General features: G+C 30.8%; 1 protein-coding gene across 1 annotated transcript in view; it reads left to right on the top strand.

Moving 5' to 3' along the window:
- LOC108549070 (uncharacterized) overlaps window positions 1-22,547 on the top strand; it is a 36,970-nt gene extending 14,423 nt beyond the window's left edge. Inside the window, exons 3-4 of the mRNA XM_017902290.1 lie at window positions 9,891-10,294; window positions 22,338-22,547. Coding sequence (XP_017757779.1) covers window positions 9,891-10,294; window positions 22,338-22,547 — 614 coding nt within the window. The remainder of the gene's footprint in view (window positions 1-9,890; window positions 10,295-22,337) is intronic.
- Window positions 22,548-25,871: the final 3,324 nt, after the last annotated feature.

Raw genomic sequence — 25,871 nt, 5'->3', positions numbered from 1 at the left:
AATAATTATACAGCACGAAATTACGAATAATATACATAATAATACATAAAAATATTAAAATATTTATACCATAAATTTAAATTATATTTAATTATTTACATTTATGTCTTAATTATTTAAATACTTATATTTACGTAAAAATTATTTACGAAGCTATAAATATTGATATAAATATAATTATACACAAAGTGAATTTTATTTATACAAAATTTTAGAACAATATATCGATAATTATACAACACGAAGTTACAAATATCGCGAGTTTCGTCTTTCTATAGATGTCGTAAAACTAACAGGCGGAATGAGACCAAAAGATCACAGACAGGATGAAGAATCCTTAAATTCACAAATAAGCTTCATAATTCGTCCTAAAATGAAATTTCAAGAATATTTTCTTCTCAGGGGCTCGGAAATATTTTCACGCAAGAGTGAGACGAAAATGGAGGCACCCTTTGATGTTTACATCTTTGTTTCTTGTATTTCGTCCCAACGAAGATTTGCATTTTCTTTGGTAATATCCTGAAAAGGGATACCCACGTCTGTCTTAACGGAACAAATAACATTGGAGAAAGACTTTATGTATACGTATAGACGTAAAGAAGAGTTTCCCTCTTTTCTCCTATCTTTAATACAGCAACTTTCGTCTCGAGTTTTCCAGAGGACGCAAACATTTTTATGTCAACTATATCGAATCTTCAAACGAACGTTGTTTGTCTTCAGACAGAAACCTTTGACAGTGTTTTAATCCTGTGTCAAGTAAGATTTAAAAAGAGTTACAGGATCACGGTGTTCCTGATCTTCAAAAGAGTCGAACGACAAACTACGTGATTTAATCAGAAACTAGATTTCTCATGGTATTCGGGAATTTGATTTCAGTGCCAGTTGAAAAGTTGAAATCTGATTTTCAAATGGAAATGCTGCACTCTCAGTGGAATCATGCAAATTTTTCAAAAGTTTTTCGATAGATTATTTTCTTATTATGACAATTTTTGTGTTCCACTATTCACTTTCAACTGTACTTTTGAATCTCTGTTCTGTGAAATTATCCCAGCATGATTTATACATGTTATAATTTACACTTAGTATAGTATTTAGTATCTAGTATAATATAATTTTATTTACTGTTATATTACCTTAAAATAAAAATAAATAACATTTTTGTTAATATTAATAGTATTTTCATATTCAAATAATTGAAGTAATTAAATAAATAATATATCAATCTTTTAATATAGTATAATGATCAAATATCATAATGTTTTAATAAAATAATGTAATAATAGAGTGCAAGTCACAAAAGTTATTATAAATTAGCAAAAGCAAATTCTATTTTATTTATTTTATTTTTCTGTTCCAAATGATGATGAATTACTGCTTTCACGAGATTCTTCTTTAACTATAGTCACAGAAGAGACTGACACCTTTATCAGACATGAAGAGATGCCATATAAATTTTATTGGTAGGAAAGAATCGAATTATTTGTATTATTTATTTATATTATTACAATTGAAAGAAAGAATTTGAAGGAAAAAATATTTTACTTTTATTTCTAATTCAGCATATGTATGAAGGGTTAGAAAAGAAAGGAGGAATGTGTTTTAGTGAGTCTCGTATCTAGTACATTCATACTTAATGGTAATTAATAGCAAAGAATCGTCGAATAATTATTTTCTTGATTATCTCTATCTCTATAATGAGTCCAGTGGAATGTAAATATTTAAAATAACGTAATCCTACCATTACTTCGCTAATTTTCCTTCCTAATACTTTTTCAGAGCATAAGTCAAAGTTATTAAATCCTTTACCTAGTGTATCAAAGTATTAAAACTCAATTTTTTCCATAAAGATCTCTCGTGAAATTTCTTATTTCTGCCCGTTAACGTTACAATTTCGAAATATTCCATAAGAAATTCACGTCTCCGATATTTATTCTAAAAACATGAAAAGGTACTATCTATCCTCCGAGCTATTAAATAAGCAATCGCAATTTTCTCATCTCTTGTCCTACTTTTAATATTTTCGAAGCTTAATAGGATTTCCTTTTCTTCCATGCTATTCACGTATACCGAATGCACGACACTCTGTCATCAGGAGCATCGAGACTTGAAATTTGAACTGGGGTAGATGCTTGGTAAAATTAGAAAACGAGGAAGAAAAATAGAAAAAAAGAGGGGGAGAAAAATTTAATACTGTAGAAATAGATTAATCGAATTTCTTTTCCGGATTATTGGCGGATCTTCGTCTTTATTTTTCTCTCATCGGTGAATTCGAGGTCCCTCTATAGTGATCGATGATAAACATCGATATTCTCGATATCGTATTGTTCCAAAATTCACGAGTTCCACGTAAGTAAAGCGAAAATAGAAATTGCGCGACGAATGCAATTAAAAAAAAAATAATAATAAAAGGAAAAAGTACTTGAAAGGAAATAGGTTACCTGTGATAATTTAATTAATATGGTTGTAAATATATATCAGATACCGATGGTCTAATTAAGGCAGTCATAGAAATATTTCAGCTATCGATTATCTAATTAATGCAGTCATAGATATATTTAGACTAATTTATATGTTATTGTGTAATTAATTCATTTAATTTGTCCAATTTACTTATTTCATAATTTAGAGAATGATCGAGGTATTGAACAATTTAATTTTCTGCACGAAATGGCTCCATTTTATAAATTTTTGGTAATAATTTGCGTAATTGGAATTTCGGTACTAATTAGTATAACAAGCGAATTATGGTTATTAAGGTAATGATTATAAGTTGCAATTCAATTATGTTTCACTGAAATACACGCGAATCGAACAATTATCGTGTTGGTAATTAACGTGGTAATTTAAATGTCTATAGTTAAGGACATTTATTACATCCCATATATAATTGTTAATTGGATAACTTTCAGTGAAATTTGCAATCTGGATCCAATTAAATAGTGTAATCATTTTTTATTTGTGCCGCGAAATTCGAAACTTATGAAAGAATATTTTCATATCTATATTATAGCAAACGTATAAATTGAGTAATTCGAAATTCTAACAAAATTACAAAATTGGATATAATTAAATAATGAATGTTTATTATACCGTTCACTTAGTTATAGTCACTTAACAAAATTACAAAATTGGATATAATTAAATAATGAATGTTTATTATACCGTTCACTTAGTTATTCGTGGCATTGAAAAGTCAGATAGGATTAGATAATATTTTAGTTCCTGTTTTATTTTCTGGCGCGAAATTTGAAACTCACGAAAGAATATTTTTACAGCTGTTTAAATCTTTGTTTCGTACAAACAATGTGTTTCATCTAGTCTCTATTGAAACGCCTGCGTATTTTACAATGAAAATGGTTCAACATTAATCGCTTTTAATTGCTGTTTATTTAACATTAAAGTTTGCAGTGCCTTTACGGAGCAAAGTATGGAATAAAGTAAATTCAGAGCTGAAATATCTATTGCAGTAACGTGAAATTTAATACAGAGCCGAAGCAATTTTCGGGAAGATTTACCTGAATTTCTCTTTTACATGTACCATTTTTAATTATTCTACGTGATATGTACTTACATTTCGACAGTTTTTAAATTTCGCTGTATTTTCATTATCGCAATAAAGTAACATGGAAATGGGTTCATTTATGAAATTGATATAAGCAAATATTTCTGTTCTGCTTCGACAGTGCTGTTTCAATGGTTTCTTTTTTAGAAAACTCTGCAGGCCAATCACTATTATTCAAAAGCATAAATAATTATAACTATGAAGATCGTTTAACTCGAAAAACTCTTGCCTAATATTTAAAATAAGAATAACCTCTTAATTCTTAGTCTCCATTTAACATTCTTAATACCAAATTTTAGTAAAATATAATTATGTTATAATAATGTTATAATAATTAATGTATAATTATTTTCTTACAGCGAAGAATGGTTGTTAATTATTTGTCCTCTGAATTTATAAAGTTATATATGAAAATAATTTTTGCTGGATTCATCGTTTCGTATAGGTTAGGAATAAGTTACTTATTAATATTAATATCATTATTATTGACATTGAGCTACCTATATAAAAAGTTCGGTTTCAGTTTCAAATCAAACCCGATCGTTAAAACAAGCTAATTTAATAACTTCTCTTCGAACTGCCAATAGTTTACGTTGTCCCTTAATCACAGCCATGAAAGTTCCTCGGAAGTTTTAATAGGAATCTCAGTCGCGCCGCGTCGTGGCGAAATGCGGGACTAGCAGTGACCAAGTCATCGTTAGGCCTTCTCGTTGGGTTTCATATAACGGTTCACTTGCATGCGAAACATTCATTACGTAAACATTTCTATGCAACGTTAACCCAGCGCTGAAAAATTTACTTTTAATCGTTCTTGCTGTGTGACATTTATCGCTTTTATCGTACTCTGCATTATCGACTTTCTTCAGTCGTTATATTGCACTTTCCTTCCCATACGCCATCTTTTTTGGGGCTTATATAGAACAAAATTCAGCAAAAGCTGTTCAATATAAATTGCTTTTTGGGTCAGCAAATGTTTACTGAATTATGGTTATTGAACTGAAAACCACTTTTAAGTGGAATTTATGCCATTTTTCGTAGTCTGATTTTTATCTTGGTTATATTTGTTTAAAAAGTATTAACTCTAGAATTGGCAAATGGGTCAAAATGGGACGAATTCCTGATTCTTTCTTTCTTTTTATTTTGAAACAAAGTAATTAAAATATTGTAAATAGTTAGTGAAAATATACCAGTGTTGTTGACAGAACTTGTTGGGGGTATAATTTTAACATTGTTACATCTTCAAACGTAAACGGACCTTTATATTGGTGATGACATTCATCCGTGTTCTGTATTTTCTCTTTTTCCAAAAAATAAAGGAGATTCATATTATATATACACCAAAGAAACTTTTTCAACAATTCTACCTTCTAACCGGTGTATCTGGGTTAAATAAATATATTTAATTAAAAATATATACATATCTAACAGAATTACTGACATACAAGCATGATTATATGCTTTTATTTATTTTCATTCTTTGATATTCTTCTTCTTTTTGGATTTCATGAACTTTACTATTTAGTCAGAACCTATTTTTAACATAACGAGTTATTACTACTACATGTGACAAGAACAGACTTTTAGTGAAGCTAATTTAATTACAAAGCTGTTATAACAGCCCTTACTCTGAAAACTACAAATTTATTTAAATTTTGCTTTGTTTTAATAGTTCTTTTTAAAAACAATTCTTATTTCTAATTTTATTCTGAATTTTCTAATTTTCAGTTGGATCTAGATTGTTGGTGTTTCATTAATCAATGTCCTTTTAATATGTAAAGACTGGGAGAACAGTCTGTTGTGCTCTGATAAGAGGATTATAAAGCTATTACACAAATTATTATTCTGAAAATTAGAATTTTTACTTCGTCTTAAAGACTTCAGTGTTATTATTCAGACCCTCATTGATTAACAACTTTACTGGGATTTGTTGTTAATTAATAACATTTTTAGTAACCATGCAAAAACCACAGGAAAAACGTGATATGTTTATTTCAGTCGATTTTCTAGTCTCCATATCAACAAACATTCAACAAAATCATTGCACACGACATAACTAAAAAAAGAAACAATATAAACTCCAAATCCACAAAACTCTTTTAAGAAGATGCAATAAATTCATAAAATCTTATTAAAAATTAAAAAAAATGCCTTATTCTTTCAGAATAAAATTATTACAATAAATATTTTCTAAATATTCATGGATAAAAAATTGAGATGAATACATACTTGATTTTTCAATATAATAATAATTAACAATAACTCAACCTTTAAAATTGCTTTTCAACAAATCACAAGGAACATGCTTTTGATATCCACGCAATTTATGGAACAACCTACACGAGATAATTAACCTACACGTGTATATGAATTAAAAAAGAATAAAAGAAAAAGTGAGTGCTTTAAAGATTGCGTGGTAATTGGCTATTTGCATCTGGAAAATAAGGTTTCATTCAGTTAAACATCAGAATCACGTACCATTAGTACATTGAAGACTCGTTTGAAATACATAAATGGTCCATTAATTGCAGAGCACGTGCCATTTTTGCAAACAATCATTGTCCTCATAAATTCATTATTTCTCCCTATTAATTGGTTACAGAATACTAAATTAATATATAATTATAGGGAAAAAAGCAAAAGCGATCTTTTTCAGTGTATAGGCAAATAAAAATCTGATGGTCTAAATAGATCAATTAATGAAATAGTTATTCTCGAAACGAATGACCCATGTGAACAAATCCTACGAATTGTCTGCCTTTTTTCTGTTTCCTGTGAGTTTCGAAATGCCAGAGTTCGTTTTCGTGTCGTTATTTCCTCGTTGCATTTGAAACATTTCGTCGAAAGTAGCAACAGTTGTTCGAACGTTAAATTTTTGGGGAAAGAATTTATTGTCGATTCGGATATTCCAGTTAATTGGAGAGTCCTTTGGCAATGGAAGGCTTTTTGTGTAAAAAATTTGTGTAAAAAATAATTCTTCTCTCCTATTTTTCTTTTTATCACACATTTCGAAACTCGAATGGAATTTTTAATTTTATAAAAATATGTCGTCGTTTTATAAATATACGAATTACACGAATTATTCGATGTACATTTTAAATTGTTATCTTGCACAAATTTTATGAGTTTCATGGAATGTGAAAAATTTAGATTTTATGAAAAATCGAATTAAATCTGTTCTTTAAAAAAATGTAAATGCACGAAGGCTAAAAAATAAAGTTTAAATTTTTACTCATCTATTTAATTACGATGTATATGAATTATAATAATTACATTTTTCTAATTACATTAGCATTCGCGACGTCATTATTTTTTTCTCGCTTCTGCTTTTCAAAATCTACAAAGTAGGAAAATACATATCGAAAAAAATTTTTATGAATTTAAAATGAGAAAGAAATGCAATTATAAAAGAGAAATTAGGAATGAGAGAAATTGAGGAAGAAATATAATTATAAAGATATATACATTTTTATTAATATTATTATTTTGATTTAATTATTATTTTAACAATTATTTCAAATATTATTCAGTCTTTAAATTTAATTCATATATATTTAATGACTCTTTACATTGAATTATTATTTATTATTTGAAATTAATTAATTTAAATTTCAAGTATCGATGTTATGGAATTCTCTTTGTGCCATGAATTTCAGAAATTAAATTTGTTATCGCTCTCAGGTTTCGCTTCAATACGATATAAAACTTGTCAATGAATAATCGCGTACAGTATGTGCTTCAAATTAAATGAGGCATAGGCAATGGCTGTTTCTCGAATAATTAAATTCGTGGAAAACGACTTATCGATCGTTTAAATATCTCACTTATCTGCGCAATCGTTTGGAAAATGAAAAATCTCCGTTTGAAAGCTTAATAACCCTGAGCCCTCTCCCCTGTGTTACGAGATTCTAAAAATTTTTAATCTTTTTACAAATTTTTGCAAATACGCAAAGCTGTTCCAATTTCTTAGGCATTTCGATCATTAATTCGAAATATGAATTTCGATTGAACCAGGTAGACCTGATTAATAATACAGTCATTTGGGAAATGAAAATCCCCAAACCAGCAATTTAATTAACCACCATATTTACTTTCGACGTGGCCAAAATGAATTACTTTATAAATTAAAATAAAAAACTCTGTGTGCAATAAATAAATATTTATAAATTAAATATATTAAAAATTCGTGCATATATTAAATTAAAATATTATAAATTTAAATATTGTCAATTAATACATTTGTCTGTCAAAATTAAATATCGTGATTTATATATTTAGGTACCAAATTTAAATGTCATAAATTTGTGTATTTATGCAATAAATCTAAATGTTATAAATTCGTATATTAAAGTGATATACGGTTACAGAGAACAAAAATTTCTTCACAAAAATTCTAGAAAATATGTAAAACCGAGGAACACATAAATATCACAGGGAGCATAAAGAACCTTTTTATGACTGTAAAGAATGTTCATATCTACATTCGATCTACGTGTATAACTGTATTTTCTACCTTCTCTCGCTCTGTATGCGGAATTTTCAGTATGGAGTTATTAAAGGATTGTATTTTTCAAAATACGTGTTACATAGCGAACAAAACGCACGAACCAAACAATTTAGTGGTATTTAATTGAGTCTTTTAAAATTGTCCATTTCCAATCATTTTATAAATACAACACATATGTCACTTTGGCTAAAAGTAACTACCAGTGAGGGTCTAAATACAGAACCAAAATTTCTGGTATTTCAATATCGAACACGACGAAGGAATTAATAACGTATGGTTCCATTATAGAATCCGTTTTTCGGCTTAACTGATATAGAACAGCATAATTTTCCAAAATAGATTAATCCTCTGTAATCTGAATTTTGGTTCCTCGCTGTCCATTTTCTAGAAATACAACAACAATTAACGTAATTAATTAACATATTTTATTAAAATTTAAAACAACAACTATCGCTTACAAGTTTGCATTTGAGCGACTCAGAGGCAAGACTCTGTTCACATCACGTGATTTTACCTTTGATACTCTCGAAATCTATACTTGCGAAATGGTAGCAGGAGTTAGAAAAATACTACCCTTATGTCGTTTCGAACAGTTAACACTGATTTTATGTCTACGCCAATGCTTTCTCACTCTATCCCATTTGGTCCTGATGTGTCTTGTTTACCTTCCTTGCTACACCATGCGATACAGTTCTATTTGTAGATGTTACACTCCCAGTCGACAGAGAAACCTCGCGTGACCTATTTTTACGATTGTTTAGAGAAGGTGGACCTATTAGGCTATGGCCAATCAAACCCACACTTTGCACAGTATGTCTAGACCAATACTATGAAACACTCCATATCCAATATCCAACTTGTAGATTTGTCTCTCTCAAACAGCATAAAGAATTCATGAATCTTATAGTCTTCATTTCTTAAGAAAAATAAACCTTTCACATTATGATCACTTAGACCTACGATTCTAGCAAGTGTATTCTTTTCAGTTCAACGCAGTATATTTTTATGAATCTGTTTCTTTACTCTTTATTGAATATCCAGTTTGTAGATGTGCCTCTTCCAACTAGCATAAAGAATTCGTGAATCCTATAGTCTTCATTTCTTAAGAAAAATAAACCATTCACATTATGATCACTTAGATCTACGATCCTAGGAAGTGACTTCTTTTTACTTCTACACAGTATATTTTTATTAATGTTTCTCCTTACTCTTTATCTAATATCCAATTTGTAGATGTGTCTCTTCCAACCAGCATAAAGAATTCGTGAATTCCATAGTCTTGATTGCTTAAGAAACATAAACCAATTACACTATGATCAATCATGCCTACAATTCTAGCAAGTGTCTTCTTTTCAGTTCAACACAGTATATTTTTATGAATGTGTTTCCTTACTCTTTATTGAATATCCAATTTGTAGATGTGTCTCTTCCAATCAGCATAAAAAATTCGAAAAACCTATAGTCTCGATTGTTTTGAAAAGATAAACCAATTACACTATGATCCCTCAGGCAAGTGTCTTCTTTTCAGTTCCATACAGTATATTTTTATCAATGTTTTTCCTTACTCTTTATCCAATATCCAATTTGCAAATACGACACGTCCAGTGAACAACGAAAATTCGTGTAACCTATCCATATGATTGTGTCAGAAATGACGGAGTTATTACACTCCAGCCAGTCAGACCTACATTCCTTGCACGACCAAATTCCCGAGCTCGGTGTAGAGTCATACTGCAATAAACCAACCGTGATACATACACAAAACGTACATCTTCATTAATCTGCCTAACCCACACCTAACCCTCTCTTCTTCTCTGTTCGCAGATACCCCATCGAGTAGCACGCAACGTCAACAGACCACTACGGAATTATTAACGACCCTTCGACAAACGTCCACGTCCACCAGGATCCCGTCGACTTTGCCATCAACGTCATCGACCAGCTGGAACACGTTAGCCAGTACCCCCAGCGAGGATGCGAAGACGTCGAATGCTGCAACGAGGAAAACAAAGCCACGGGTGACCCTGAAGCTGATGGAGAACGAGACGATGCCGCAGATGTACATGAAGGCGGGTATAACGTCGTACAAGAAGGGCAACATCACCACCAGCGTGCTGGCGCACGGCCTGAGTCTGCAAGGGTTGATCTTCAAGACGCCAGAGGGCACGATAAAGCCTTGGTCGCAGAAGTGGTTCTTCACTGATCCCTCGTCCGAGTTCCAGTGGAAGGTACAGTCGTCACAGCAAGTAAGTTAACGAGTGATGGCTGCCTGCGATGGTACAGGGTGATTCGTGTAAATGGGTCGAGTTCCGTGTTCTTAATCTGTTAACTGGGGTGTCTTATTAGGCAGGAGCTTGCACGGGCAGGGAATTAGAAGCTTCTGGAGACAGAGAGAGTTTTGGTTAGGTCGATTTTGGGTCAAGTAAGCGGAATTATAATGCGATACTCTCACTGCCTGGGGACTTGAGCGCAGTGCTGCCATCTGGACACTCAATCACTCATTCCCACGATCTTGTTTTTATTTGACACACATGGCGTTCTCTGAATAAGTATAGCTTGCATGTTCTCGCGATATTTCTATTTTCTTTCACCTAATGTCGCCTGATGTCGGTGTGGAATTATGTGCTTTATTACGGAATTATTCTCTTGGTCCCTAAGTGACATAACCTTTAAGTTAATAAATGAGAGAATCATATTGCATAAAATAATACTGCTTGTGAAAGAAATCGTATTAGACAATCACTAAACATTATAAATCACACTTATTAAAAGTAGTAGCAGCTATTTTTTGCAAATGTTAGGTCTTGAAATATCCTGGTTTCAAGATGGCGTCTTAAGCGCCTCGTTTCTTTCTCAATGGCTGCTACACGAATAACAGATCTGGAGAAATTTAGCTTCAAAAAATATCTCAAATTTAAAATAACTCTGATTATTGTTTTTGCGACAATATATATTTTAGTAGTATTTCTTTCAGATGTATCTTGGTATTACTTATTAGCTTTCTGGAATATCCTATAATATTGCACACTGGTATAAAAAGATTTTTATTAAGAAGTTAAGTTAATATGAAAATTTCCCTTACTCTTACATTCAAAACATATTTAACAATCTAAAATTGTTTTGGGAATGCTTACTATTAACTTTTCAATTTCTTAAAAATATTTAGTAAAATTATTTCAAGTGAACAAAATTAATAACATTAATAATTCTTTATGTGACTGTTAATATGTTTTTAAAAGTATGATTAATTAATCGATAAAGAAAAACGTAGTATTATATCTTACAAGCAAATAATTTCCATAACATTATACTATATGCAAAATTTTGTTACATATTTTTACTTTGTTGCCAAACGAAGTATATTAAAGTTGCAGCAAAATTTATCGTATAATAGCTACCCTTCGACACGCGAGTTTCCACTAACACGTATCTGTGGTTCCTTATCTTGTAAACTGTACGACCGAATACACTCTGCCTGCTCCAAATAGTTCAAAACTTTGCTGCTTCAGAATTCACAGGCATTGGGTGAATAGCAGACGATTGCGTCTAAAAACGGTACACATTCTGCGGCTTATTGTTGCTTTTCACATTGCTCTCTGCAAAAAGCCCTCGATTTTAAGGTTACTATTTACTGCAGGAACTATTTACAGCTCTTTTACTTTATTTATTTTTACTTTATTTATTCATCCCATGCTATACCAATTCTTCTTTCAATTTTAATTACTTTATTATTGCCATTTCATTTTATTTCGTTTTAATATTATTAATTTTATCTCATTCAATTATTAGTATATCTATTCTATTAATTATATTAAAAATAAAATTGAAATAGTGTCTTCGAAAAAGGAAATACATTCTAAAAAATATTCTGATTGATATTATTATGAATACTATTAAAATAAATAATGCAATATTGTTTTATTATAAATATACTATAAATATATAATATAAATATCATGTATTAATATAAATTATAGTAATAATTCTCACAGTAATAATTAATTTTACAAATTTGAAAATGTGGAAGGTACTCATCATTTTACAGTAACAAACAGAACCATCAAATTCATACCACTTCTCTTAAAAATGCAACATACTTTACCTCCAGACACTTCTCACGTATCCCATTCTACCATATCATTTCCAAAGAGAAACACTCTAGTCCAACCTTCTCAGACTTTAAACAAAACACTTTCAGCCAACCATCACACACGTGTATCAAAGAATTGCCACTGAAAATTCAACCAGCTGTAGTCACATTTCTCCCAGAATCTTCTGAAAAATAACAAATACAAAATGCAATCAAGAGTCTCTCTTCTTGATTGCTTCTCTCAATATCAAACCTAACGCAAACCATCTCGACCTTTAAAGTTATATTACCGCGTATACTCGACACCGCCAATTTTACAATTTAAAAAGATTATTAAAATTTTGTCAATTCCGAAGCTGCACGTTTAAAAATTCCAAGTATATCCGTTACACAACTTGTCCCAAGCAATAAATAAAAAGAACCGAACAACATTTCCTCGGTCGATTCCTTTCAAAATTCATGTGCCAGTGAATACGAGAGTAACCCAAATCATACACGCTTCCTTCTAAAATATTAAAAGCTTCGTTCTTCGAGCACATTATACATTAAAACAGCAATTAAGATAAAGCTGCACTCTCGCAACCAGTCTAACACTTGAATTTTCTGCTATCCTGGTAGAAACGGTTTCGTTTCGTACTAACCCAAATAAATGCAACCAAAAATAAGTAATAAGAGCACGATTAGACCATTTTCATAATTACCTTAACCACTCACTCACCTCCGATTTATCCTGCTCCAGTGTCAAAACCTCATCTCCCAAGTCTCCCATGAGGACCAACCGTTCGACCTTGGCTGCAGCGAAAGCTCGAAGGATCTTCCGAAAGGTTAATCTGTATTCTGCATAAATATCGATCGCGTTGCAGCAAAGACATCCGAACCATAGCATAGGTTGGCGATCGATAGCGAGGGTACGTCGGTGAATCTAAAAGCAGTCGGGGTATAGGACTCCTCTTATTTTTCTCCCGCGGTTTCTAGCTAGGCCGCCATTATCCATCCCTCTTTCTGGCCACGAGACGCGGAGAAAGAGCCGCGTAATCGTTTCTTCAGAGACTATTTTGCCCCGTGTTCCACCCGCCTTGCCATTCATTCTCCAGCCCAGGCTGTTATATTTTATCTCTTAATTTCTTAGCCACCGAGCAACGAGTGTAGAGCGTGGCACAGATTATTCGAACGGAACCCTTTGTTTCTGTGGTTTATTAAAAAAAAGGGAGAAAAAGGAAGAAAAATAGGAGAAGGAAGGGAAAAATGGAAATAAAGGGGCGAAGAGGGCGAAGGGAACAACCGACGATGGCGTGGAAGTCGGTAGTGGAAATTCGTGATAACTGGACAGCACGTTCGCTCGTTTTGTTCCAATATGTTCCAACCATATTGAAATAATTAATACCGCGCATGGAAACCAGTATAAATTGTTTAGTCCGGCTGGAAACGACGGTGGGTATTAGTTATTGATAAAACGTTTCGCGTCCTGCCATGGTTCTGTGTTCGATATTAAGTGAATTGTTGATAAACCGAAAGTAAATTTGTATTAGACGAGTCACAGCTTACTTGTGGATGGAAATTTTCAGTAATTTTTCATTGGCCAGAGTGTAACCACGTTTTGATAATGTCAATTTTTTAGACGATATTAAATGGATTGATGAATTGAAAATAAATTTGTATGAGGCGAGTCAGAGCTTACCTGTGGATGGAAATTTTGAGGAACCTTTTATTGGGCAGGAATTTTAGGAAAGAGAAGATTGAGTGTATTTGAGATCGTAATTTGTCTTTTAGTCGCTGATTTTAGAGAATTACTTTTGTTGCAGATGTGTGGGGGAGGAATTAGAATTGCAGCAATATTACATTTTTATTTAGACAGTGCTCAGGAAGAATGATTGGATTTAAAAACTTGGGCAATATTAGGATATTTTATTATATAATATTAGATTTTCATGATGTAATAATATTTCCTGTTATATTATTTATTATTGTGTTAATATATATCGAATCATATTCATTTTGTTGAAAGTACTGAGAAAAATAGGTCGAAATATAAAGATGTAATTTCTTTTCAATTAATGACTTCTGCGATCATATTATTTGATGTGGAAAGTTCCTTTTAGAAGCATTTTGTTATGAATATGACATATAAACAATATTAGGATATTTTATTATATTAGATTTTCATGATGTAATAATATTTCCTATTATATTATTTATTATCGTGTTCATATATATCGAATCATATTTATTTTGTTAAAAGTATTGAGAAAAATAGGTCGAAATATAAAGATGTAATTTCTTTTCAATTAATGATTCCTACGATCGTATCATTTGAATTGGAAAATTTCTTTAGAAACATTTTGTTATGAATATGACATATAAACAATATTAGGATATTTTATTACATTAGGCTTTTAACATGCAATAATATTTATTGTTATATATTATTTATTATTGTGTTAATATGTATCGAATCATATTCATTTTGTTAAAGGTATTGATAAAAATAGGTCGAAATATAAAGATGTAATTTCTTTTCAATTAATGACTTCTACAATTATATCATTTGAAGTGGAAAGTTTCTTTCAGAAGCATTTTATATGAATATGACACATAAAATATTTTTATAATTCTATCATTTCACTTTATTACATTAGTAAAAATAAAAATTGTACAAATACTTGGTAAAGGAGATAAATTAAAAAAATTGGTATATTAAACGTGGATAATCAAGTTGCAAAATTCATGACATTGTAATCAATACTCTTTTAAATTTTATATAACTGGTTAAGGATGCAAGCATATAAATCACTCAAATAATATCTAATTACTAACATACAAGCAATTAAATATAATTCTCGCAACATTACGAAAAAAAAAAAATTAATTCTCTGAATTCATACAACCACACGTTTGTCCAAATAATTCCCCGATAAGCTCACGAAATATTCATTAACCCCTTATCATTTGCGCATGAATTACAGTACACAATAAAATATTTTAAACCAATATCTCTTCCACCAAATTAATTGGCCAAGCTTCGAATAATTACCTCTTCGATCGGCTCCACAAAGAATATCCGAATAAACCCAATTTGAATTTTATCATCCCCTATTATACCACCTGGACGGCCATTATCGTCTCACCGGTGTTCTCAAATCGTCGGGTGCTTAAGCAGATTTTCCGAGATGAAATAGACGATCGCCTTATGCAACTTTCATAAATTGCGCCAGACGCGGTTCACGCAGTGATAACGCGCCCCTGTTTATCGCAGCTTCCGGTTGAGGTAATGCAGACAAAGAAGCAGATCAGCTGTGCACAAAATGAGACGGTTCGTTTGCTCGTCGACAAGGGGCGAAATATTATACGACGTTCCACGTTCTTCAAAGCCATGCGAGCCTCGGAAATTATATAATGCTTGATAATTATCGAGGGTCCAGACAGTCGGAATGCCTCTGATGGATAATCGTTTTTGTTTCCCTCGATTTACATAACTGACTTTCAGTCTATCCTATGGGAATTTCCATTCTCCGACCGTGTTTTCTTTCATAAAGAGATGATATGGAGATAAGTTAGAATTTGAGGTTATGTGACTAGTGTGGTGCATTAAATTGTTTTGAGAAGTATCACGATTTTATTATATAAGTGAGACTTGGGAATAAGAGATAATAAAATACAGTTAGGTTTATTGGCTACTAAGTTAATCGACAAAGTATTATAATTTTAGCGTAATGGTTGAGAGTAGGAAATGTTAAAATATAGGTTATTAAATTGTTTAGAGAAATATTGTAATTTTTAGGTTCAACTGTGAGTCACGAAGTATCAAAATATAGTTTTTATTTATTTATTTAATTTATTCCAAGTTCTAAACATAACTATATCAAAAATCTAACTGATTACTAATAATACTATTGGACAGACATAACCTAAATTTGAGAAGAGAAGGAACATAATGAAATTGTGATTTGGTATTTATTTTTAGTCATTCTTCTACTACGAGGAAATTAATTTTCTGATAATTTTATTAATTTAAAAGTAAATTCTCTTGTGTAATATTAGTGATGCCATTTTCTATTTCGAATTATTCGAATACTTGCGACAATCAAAGCTTCAACAAATTTTCTTTATCCAAGGACAATAAATTTCTCACCTAGAAATTTATCGTGAACTAAATAAATTAGAGACTGTTACAATTTTCTAAATGATAAAAAAATCACAAGAGAAGCGTTTTTATTAAAAAAACGAAGAAAATTGCCTTTAAACACACGAAAGCCTCTCCAGTCATTTTTCCCACCTGTAAAATTAAATTTTCAAAATATTTTAAATTTTCCACAATAATTATTATAATAAATCTTCCGATTCCTCGTATATGTCTTCGTCGACTTTTGTTTTTAAAAATACATTGTACTTTTTATGTGTAATACAAAATGAAAGAAATTTTATTTATCTATTCTTACGCAGAATATTTAATATTTTAGGTTACCTTAATAAAAATAGTAGTAATAATGGTGATAATACAACCATTAACAATAGTCAAGGGCATCCTTTAACAACAATGAAAAACATACATATGACTCAAGAAAGATCCTATCTCATAGTTGAAAAATGCACAGAAAAAGAACGAGATTATATACAAGTACAGATAAAATAAATATAAATATGGTACTGTAAATATATCAAAAGAATAATCATATGATCGAAACATCCGTGGTCTCGATATGAAGTACATCGAGACACATTTTTCTCGCTGGGATACAGTGCAACGCTAATGACATTAAATTTCAATATCCAGATATGGAAAGATTTTCGTGATTGCACACAGTGTGGCGCGAAAAATGAATCTCGAAGGGGAACGACATTCAATTTCGCTGATTAAATTAAATTTCATTCTATGGCAAATGTGTCTCTTTAAAGGGGACGTAGACATTATTTAAACAGAAGATTAACCTGCATGTCAAGCGTTAGTCGAGAACCCCGGAATCAGAATTTCAAACACGTTATCCTCGCAGCTCTTCAGAGACGAAGATGTTCTATAGGGACAGACGGGACCGGTGTTCGATTTCAATGGAAATTCCATTCGATATCGATTCAGACGGATAATTTATGTTAAGAATACTTTAAGGTGAATAACAACCGGAGGACGATCCAGCTTAAATTATGACCTGGTAGGGGGAAGCACTTCTGCTAGAATTCGGATAACCTATTCGATGTAAAAACGTGATGTCTTAACTAGTGACACAGATTTTAGCTTCAAACGGATGAATAATGGTAATTTCGTGCACGCTTATCTTGAAATATGTGTGAATTTAATGTCTCCTTGAATAATTATTGTGGATTTAATTTCTTTAAACACATTTGTTGATATTGGGACCTAGGGAATTTTATTTTTCCTAGGATCCCTTTGGTGGACATGTCAGTTATATATAGTTCTTTGATACTTTGTATGGTTTTAGTAAACATTATCCATATGCTGTTTTTCTTTCGTGTTTAAAAAAAGAAAATTTTGAATAAAATTATTGGTGACTGAATTAATAATATTTCGTGTATATGAAATTTTTATAAATTGATTTAAATGAATATTAACATGATTGAAATTTATAAATTGTATAACATTATAATGTCCATTTATGAGGGAGATTTTATTGTTGTTAGGTAGTGATACAAAATATTAATTTGATAAAAATTTGATAAAACATTTTTATTTAAATATTTAATTATTTGATCATGAGTGTATAAAATAACAATATTAACGTGGATAGCTTTAAAAAATAATGAAATTCTTCTGAATGATGAATTGAATAAACTAAAATAATCTACGCAATGGAACGCCAATAATGAACTGTTATGTTCGTTTCGATCAATATTCATGTGATCTGGCTGCTTGGAGACTGTTTCTATTCTTTCCTGACATGTACCAATTTCACATCGTACTATAAATGAGAGCAAATTAATAAATTCATCGATACGATTTTTTCATTAAGAACCAATACTAATTTCATCTGAAAAAAAATGTTTATATAGAGAAATCATTATTTTATTTTGTGAAAACAATTTAAATAAAATAATTTTCTAAAATTTATTAGCCAAATATTGTTCAAAACTTTGATACGTAATTATAGTAATAAAAATTTACTAAACATTCTAAATATATATTTATAATTATTATATGTTAGTAAAAACCTCGAATACTTTTGAGCTCAATCAAGCTTCGTAACAATATATTTGTTATATGATTATATATATTTTAATTTACATTGTTTATCAAAATCTATAATGATAATTCGAATAGTATCTCTATCTTTACATGGAGACCTCATATTGTATAACATTAATACTACAAGTAGTACACCCAATAATTGAACTGAAATTATGATAAACTAATTCAATGGCTGAAATCATATTACAACAAATAATTGAGGTTATGTTATGATAAATTGTACGACAGTAAATAAATAAAATTATATTGTAATAAATAAATAAAATTATTTTATAATAAATAGGCAATATAGAATTGTTATTAATTTGTTTTAAATCTTTAATTTCAAGTCTGAAATCTTGAAAAATTTTAGTAAGAATACGCTGTAGAGCATCCGGATCGGCAATATTACCATCACGAATTGGACGTTTAATGATAACATTTTCATTTGTTTTATCAATTGAAGCTTTATCTCCTTAATTACTTTATAATAGATATTCATAATGACAATGTACTACAAGAAGTAGGTGCAAGAAGGATAATTTATTTGTCCAATAAAAATCATCCCTTATATAAGATATTTTGTCTATCATCGTCTATTAACGATAGTCACGTGAATTCGTCATTTTCCACAAATCTCCCTTTCAGGGTAAGAAACTGGCTGCGCTTGATTGATTAGAAACATTAGCATAATATTAGCTTCAGTACGTGTAAGATGGCCGCCCCGTATAATGAGTCACTTCGAGGTATCACGTGACAAATCCTTTGGGTGACGTGCACGGAAATTTCGTGTGCTGCCTACAAATGATCCCATACGTCTTACACCGATGAAGCATTATTATATTTGAAGTAATATCGAATAAAAATAGCGAAAACGATAGTTCAATGCAACATTGATATCCTATAAATGTTGCATGAAAATTCTGATGTTTAAAATATATTCATTGCACAATTATTTTAGCAATTTTTTATTAGCTAAATTTCAAATTAATTGCGACAATAATTTTTTTATATTTCGTAGTAATTAAAAAAATAAAGAAATTTATTTTCTTTTTTAAAAATACGATTTAAAAAGAAGTTTCGTGGAAATTTTATACGGTATTAGGAAATAAATGAGCAAAACTAAAAATTAAAATAAATTGTTAATAAAGTTAAACTAATTTCAAATGTATGGAGTTTGAAAACTAATTTCATAGAAATAATTTGATCATTTTTTCTTTTTTTGTTGAATGCATGTTCGAAGGAAACTTTTCAGGAAAGTTGTATACGTACATATTTGCTTATTTAATATAGAAATAATATTCGTTTCAGGATGACCTAATATAATTTATGAAATTGCCATGGAATATTAGGTTATTAATCGAAATTTTGTTTCACGACAACTTCCCAAGCATAGAATGTTTATTGGGAAGTTGTCCATTTAATAGACACGGGGTTTAAAACCATTATCATACAGAGTTAGTTAACTGGGTCAAAATTTCCGATATTGAGTTTTGTGTCATTACGACGGATAAATTCACGCCAAGTCACGAAAGTATTTAAATAAGGATCGTTCGTAACATGTGCACCCATTTTTTCAGAGACTTCGCGTTTATTAAACTTTATTGAGTAATCTCCATTGACAAATTTGTATATTCGCGTACACTTCGAATTTTAAGTAATATCTTTCGAAATATGTAAAATAGTCATTTTATATTTCAAATCAGACATATTTCCTTTCAAGTTAATCAATAATTTTTTAATTTATTTGCAAATATTTTGATTACAAAAATATAACTACTTTTAATTAATATAGAAACTATGAAATAAAATTCAGAACATTACTTACAATCTAATTAAGCAATAATTAGTATGATTAGTACATTACTAAACATAATACATAAAAGAAATACAGTTTGAAATATTTAATAAAAATATTGGAAATGTTACTACGAATATAATATAATTAATATTATATATATTTTCATTTACATTTCTTTAATTTTTACATTTTATGAAATGTTTTAATTTTTTTAATTATTTAAGTAAGTTTTTAATTATGATATCAAATGTTTCAGAAAATGCTTGTTAGAAATTTTATAAAAAGAATAATATCATGATAATAATTTGAATTAAGTAAAATATTATAGAATTATTTTCTGTAAAAATTAACAACATATGGTGAATATATTTTTGTAAAATGTATTTTAAAGTATATTCTTCTATTTATTAAATATATATGTGGTAGTACTGAAAATACTTCTACCTCAGCTTTGTACATGTCTTCCACTGCTTCCTTCAGGATTTAGTTTCGAAAATAAACTCGTGAAGCAGGAAACGCCTTAAGTACTCTATATTTTCTATCATTTTATTTCAGGAACGCCTGGTGTGCTCTGGATTACAGAAAATATCTCTGCTTGATCCCTTTTATACGTTACACGCATCTGTAGCTTAGATTTCCTAGGTCTGGAGATACACAGCTTATATACTCCAAAAAATTACCTTGTCAGTATTTCAAACAAAATTTTAACCTAATACCTTCATTGAGCAGCATTAATAATATTTAATTAATATATAGACAATATTTAATCAATATTTAGACAATATTTACACAATACTTTGGCAATACTTACAAAATACTTAGACAATATGTAGATAATATTTGGGAAATATTTAGAAATGATAACCTGAATATAAACTAAAACAGAAAGTAACAATTTACAAATTTTTATGTATTCTTCATCCATGGAGATTAAATTAATTAGATTAAAATTAAAAATAGTTTTTGTACAGAATATGTATAAAAGAATTCATCATTCATTGGTGTGTAAGATGTCACCTCTTCATTCCATAATATTTTTAACTTTGATATATAATGCATATAAATTTTGTCATTAAATATATTAACATAAACAATAATTACCAAGGATATTAATGTCACGAGGTGCTACCAAATAAATACCAAAATTGCACTGAAATAAATTGAAATGTTACTTTCAGTTATTTATTATTGATCCATTATAAATATACTCGGAAAGAGGCTTGTACGCGACGTGTTAAATCCTGTCCCTGTAAAATCTGTACCATGTTAACCAGCCAACACTATTTCACGATTTATTTCATGAAATACTCGTGATATCGTGGGAACAGGAATTTGGTGTGAATGTTTATTGCTAGAGTTAGGGTGTGAAACGAGGGTGCATGATCACTCTATGATTTTTGGGGGTGTCTGTGAAGACTGATTGGATCACGTGAAAGGGAGGTTGAAAATGGGATGGGTGTTGATATACAGGGTGATACAAAACAAATTCACAAAATATTCAATGAACATAGGGCGCGAAACCAATATTATCAACATCGAATTCTACATTTGAAAAATTTGGACATAATAAATTCCATCAAATTGTATACTCAAGAGATTTATATAAAATATGAAATCCTATCAACATATCGAATATAAATGAAAAAATTAGTTTAGAATTATATTAATTTTAGATCACATAACAAAATCTGCTGATTTTGGATCAATCAAATATTTTTGACAAATGTGAAAACAAATTTTCATGTTCTTCTTTGAAAGAATTGACTTTGAAATCAACATGTTTCAACATTTTCTACTTTCCTTAGTATAATAAGTATTGTTAATTTACAAGGACCTTTAGATCTTTTTCTATAACACCCTATATATTATTTATAGTTAGTACATGTTTCGTATTATATCTCGTTAACAAATATACTCAGAAACTGGTTCATTTTCCCAGAACCAGTCCAAAAGTTCCTACGATATACCGAGTATAACATTTGATATTGCTAACTTGATTTACATCGCTATCATTATCCGTAACGACAAAGTATCGAATAAAAGTAAAAGAAAATAAAAGATCGTGGTCCAAAACACTTCGATCCGTGCACAAATAGCAACAGTGGTAGAAATCAAGTTACCAATATCATTGAAAACACCACACACTCGTAACCAATATCGAAAGCAGACAGACTAAAGAAGAAATGGCATCACGTTGTTCCACAGGGTTTAAACCAGATGCCAATAAGGATTTACATAGTCCTGGCAGTGTTCGCGGCGTTGGCAAGCGTCAGCATCTCCCTGCTGCTGTACGTGCAACGAAAGGCCACGAGACGCCAGCGTCAGAGCGTCGAGGAACCGGAAGTCGAGGGCCACGAGGAAGACAAATCGACCCTGCTGGGCGCCGAGAGCCAGGAAGCCGAGGAGAAAGAGTAATCGTGATTCCGCCACGGGAGAGCCACGTAGCTCGTAAGACTCGCATATTTTTACAACACAGTACGTCAGTGTAGACCTAGGTACCTCGCGTGAAACACCGAACGGACGATCATGGGGACGTTGGGAATAAGGTATCATCGAGTACTGGGGGCTTCGTTTCAAGAAATTCACCAATAATTATTATCCTTTCGTATTTCTCCCTTTTGGTTATACACTTATCGTCGTTCGCGAAGAATAGAAGTGACTTTTGTTGTAGCTTAAGAAAGACGCGGTCTCTTCATCCTCGCGAGGATTTTAGTTCTATATACCAACAATTGTTAATCTTTTGAGATGAGCGATGTTACTGTCAGGATGTTTCACGGGATATCGTTGTTTTATGTTAATGCATTTTTAACAGATTGGTGAGAAGATACGTCTGACAGAGGTATATCTATTATGTGTCCATGAAGAAGATGGGTAGGTAGAAGGATGGGGTCTGACTGGTTATAGTGCAGTAGGATTATATTTTCTGGTACAATTATGAAGATGGGAACACGGATTTTTATTATTGGTTGCAATTGTTACATATAGAAATTGGAACGTGTAAAGTTGTATGGTAATGAGAAGGGATGAGATATATTGCAAGGGAAGGGGGCAAGACAAAGGATCAGTGTTGATAATTAATGACAGGAAAAGAGAGGGTTTGTGACTCTCTTGGTGGTTGGTTCGAATAATATTAATGCCGATGTGACGTCGTTGATGTCATCGATAAAATACATGCAAAGATTTCTTCAGTTTGCAAGTATTGATATTTAATACTAAGCAATGAAGTGGAAATGGAATTGCAGATTTTTTCATTTAATTAATTATTATTTACAACTAATTTAAGTTATATTTAACATTAGAACTATCGAACGAGTTAATATGACTGGTTTCATAATTTTACAAATACTTTTGACAAAATTAAAATTAATTTTTATTGAGATAGGAAATTTAATATTTGTACTTATTAAATGAAATATGTATATATAATTTTAATTATGATTTTATAATAATTTTATAATTGTACTGTGTGAAATTACTATATCATATCAAATTTTATTACACAAAACGTTGATATTTATGTTTATTATAATAATAAGTAGTGAAGTGGAAATAGAATTGCTGATTTTATCAAATTTTAATTTATTGTTAATTTATTAATTATTATTTGCAGCTAATTTAAATTATATTTAACATTAGAACTATTGAACGAGTTAAAATGACTGGTTTCATAATTTGACAGAAGCTTTCGACAAAATTAAAATTAATTTTTATTTAGATAGGGAATTTCATATTTGTACTTATTAAATGAAATATGTATATATAATTTTAATTATGATTTTATAATAATTTTATAATTGTACTGTGTAAAATTACTATATCACATCAAATTTTATTATATAAAACGTTGGTATTTATGTGTATTATGTAGTATTAAAATTTACATTTATTTATATTTATTTTTATGCTAACGTTTTAATTATTATTAACTTTGAATTCCATGTCTAAGTATAAGTTGCAGATCGATAGTTTTAATATTTCGATTATTATAGAACTCGAATATTTCATGAACTCCGTTAGGAATATCCAAAAACAGAAGAACTCATTGCAAATGGACATCGTACGACATTAATTGACGTTCGTGCCACTTGTGTCACTGAAATATCATGAATTACCATTTTGAAAGTTAGAACATTTACTTTTGCATTTAACTGACTTTAAGACTTCACTACGTCACTCGAATCAATCATAAGCTTAGTGCCTATCATCTTTGCATTTGTCTGATTTAATGACTCCGTTATATCACTCGAACCAACCATAACTCCTATTGCAGTGCTAGTAAACGACACAAAGATCCTAAAACTAGATATCTAAGAAATAATCACCCTTTCATCGACTACAGCATTTTCATCACACCACTATAGTAACGACAGTCAATTATTTTCAGTCATTCTGCTACTGCGAGAAAATTAATTTTCTGATAATTTGATTAATTCGAAAATAAACTCTCTAGTCTAAATAATAATATCTCTCATTGTATATCAGTGATGCCATTTTCTACTTCGAACCATTCGAATACTTGCGACAATCAAAGCTTCAACGAATCTCCTTTATCCAAAGACACAATAAATTTCAGACTCTCAGAAATTTATCGAGAGCTAAATAAATTAGAGACTCGATTACAATTTTCTAAATGATACAAAAATCGCAAGAGAAGCGTTTTTATTAGAGAAACGAAGAAAATTGTCTCTAGACACACGAAAGCCTCTCTAGTCATCTTTCCTAGCTGTCAAAATTGAATTTCCAAAATATTTCAAATTTTCCACAATAATTACCATGATAAATCTCTCGATTCCTCGTATCTGTATTTGTCGTCACTTTCATACAGAGACCTCCAAAATTCGCGATACCCGCTGAAACACCCTAACAGCTCTCGTCCAATTCTATAATTCTCGTTTATCATTTGGAGGAGTGAATTTCGAGCGACATTGCGTTTAATCATTCTAAGAGGCAGCTGCCGAGGTGCTCGAACTCGGAGATCTCTCGTTTGTAATCTTCCAAAGATTTCATCGCAGTCGAAGGTTGATCTCTATTGGTCCCAATCTTCTACGCGAAGGCTGTGGCTAGATCACTTCGCTCGATGCGTTAGATCCAGGTGAAGAAGCTCGTTCGTAGAATAGCCAGGTTTCGAATATTGACTGGGTGCAAGTTTCCAGAGAACGTTCTTCTTCGTTCAGACAAGATTCAGACGTAATGTGCAAACGAACGAAGGGAACGACGCGGTTTTCGCGTGTTCACAGGTCTGACTCATACCTAGGCTGACGCGTCGAGGTCCGATTAGCTTCGCGAAGTATTCTTGGGGTGGAAATCTTGATTCGAGATTCGAAGTTCGATTGGAGATCTGAAACTTCGTTCAGGGTATGGTTATCGAAGATTAATAACATTTTTTGACCGGCAATTTTACACAGAAACTATGTCACGTCACCGGCTGTTATTTTGTAATTCAATCTTCAAAATCACTTTCACACGCAATATTCTATATTACCCTGGGTTTAATAAATTGGAATAGATAATGCAAGTGCAATGATGAGTTAACTCGTTATTGGTCTATAACGTTTGGGCAGGAAAAGACGAGTTAACTTGTCACCGGTCAACAATGTGTTAATTGGTTACTGAGTCAGGGTCTCTGTTTGGTTATTGAGCCACTTGAATTGTGGGCTGCTTTGTCTATAACCTGGTCAGGAAGAAGGAGTTCTTTTGAAAGTGGTAACTTAATTTTTCAGTGTTTTTAAACGTCTATAT

This window comes from Eufriesea mexicana, unplaced genomic scaffold (assembly GCF_001483705.2).
Source record: "Eufriesea mexicana isolate 0111107269 unplaced genomic scaffold, ASM148370v2 scaffold1801, whole genome shotgun sequence".
Lineage (NCBI taxonomy): Eukaryota > Metazoa > Arthropoda > Insecta > Hymenoptera > Apidae > Eufriesea > Eufriesea mexicana.
The sequence above is the reverse complement of the archived record's forward strand: the minus strand, read 5'-3'. Positions and strand labels throughout refer to the sequence as shown.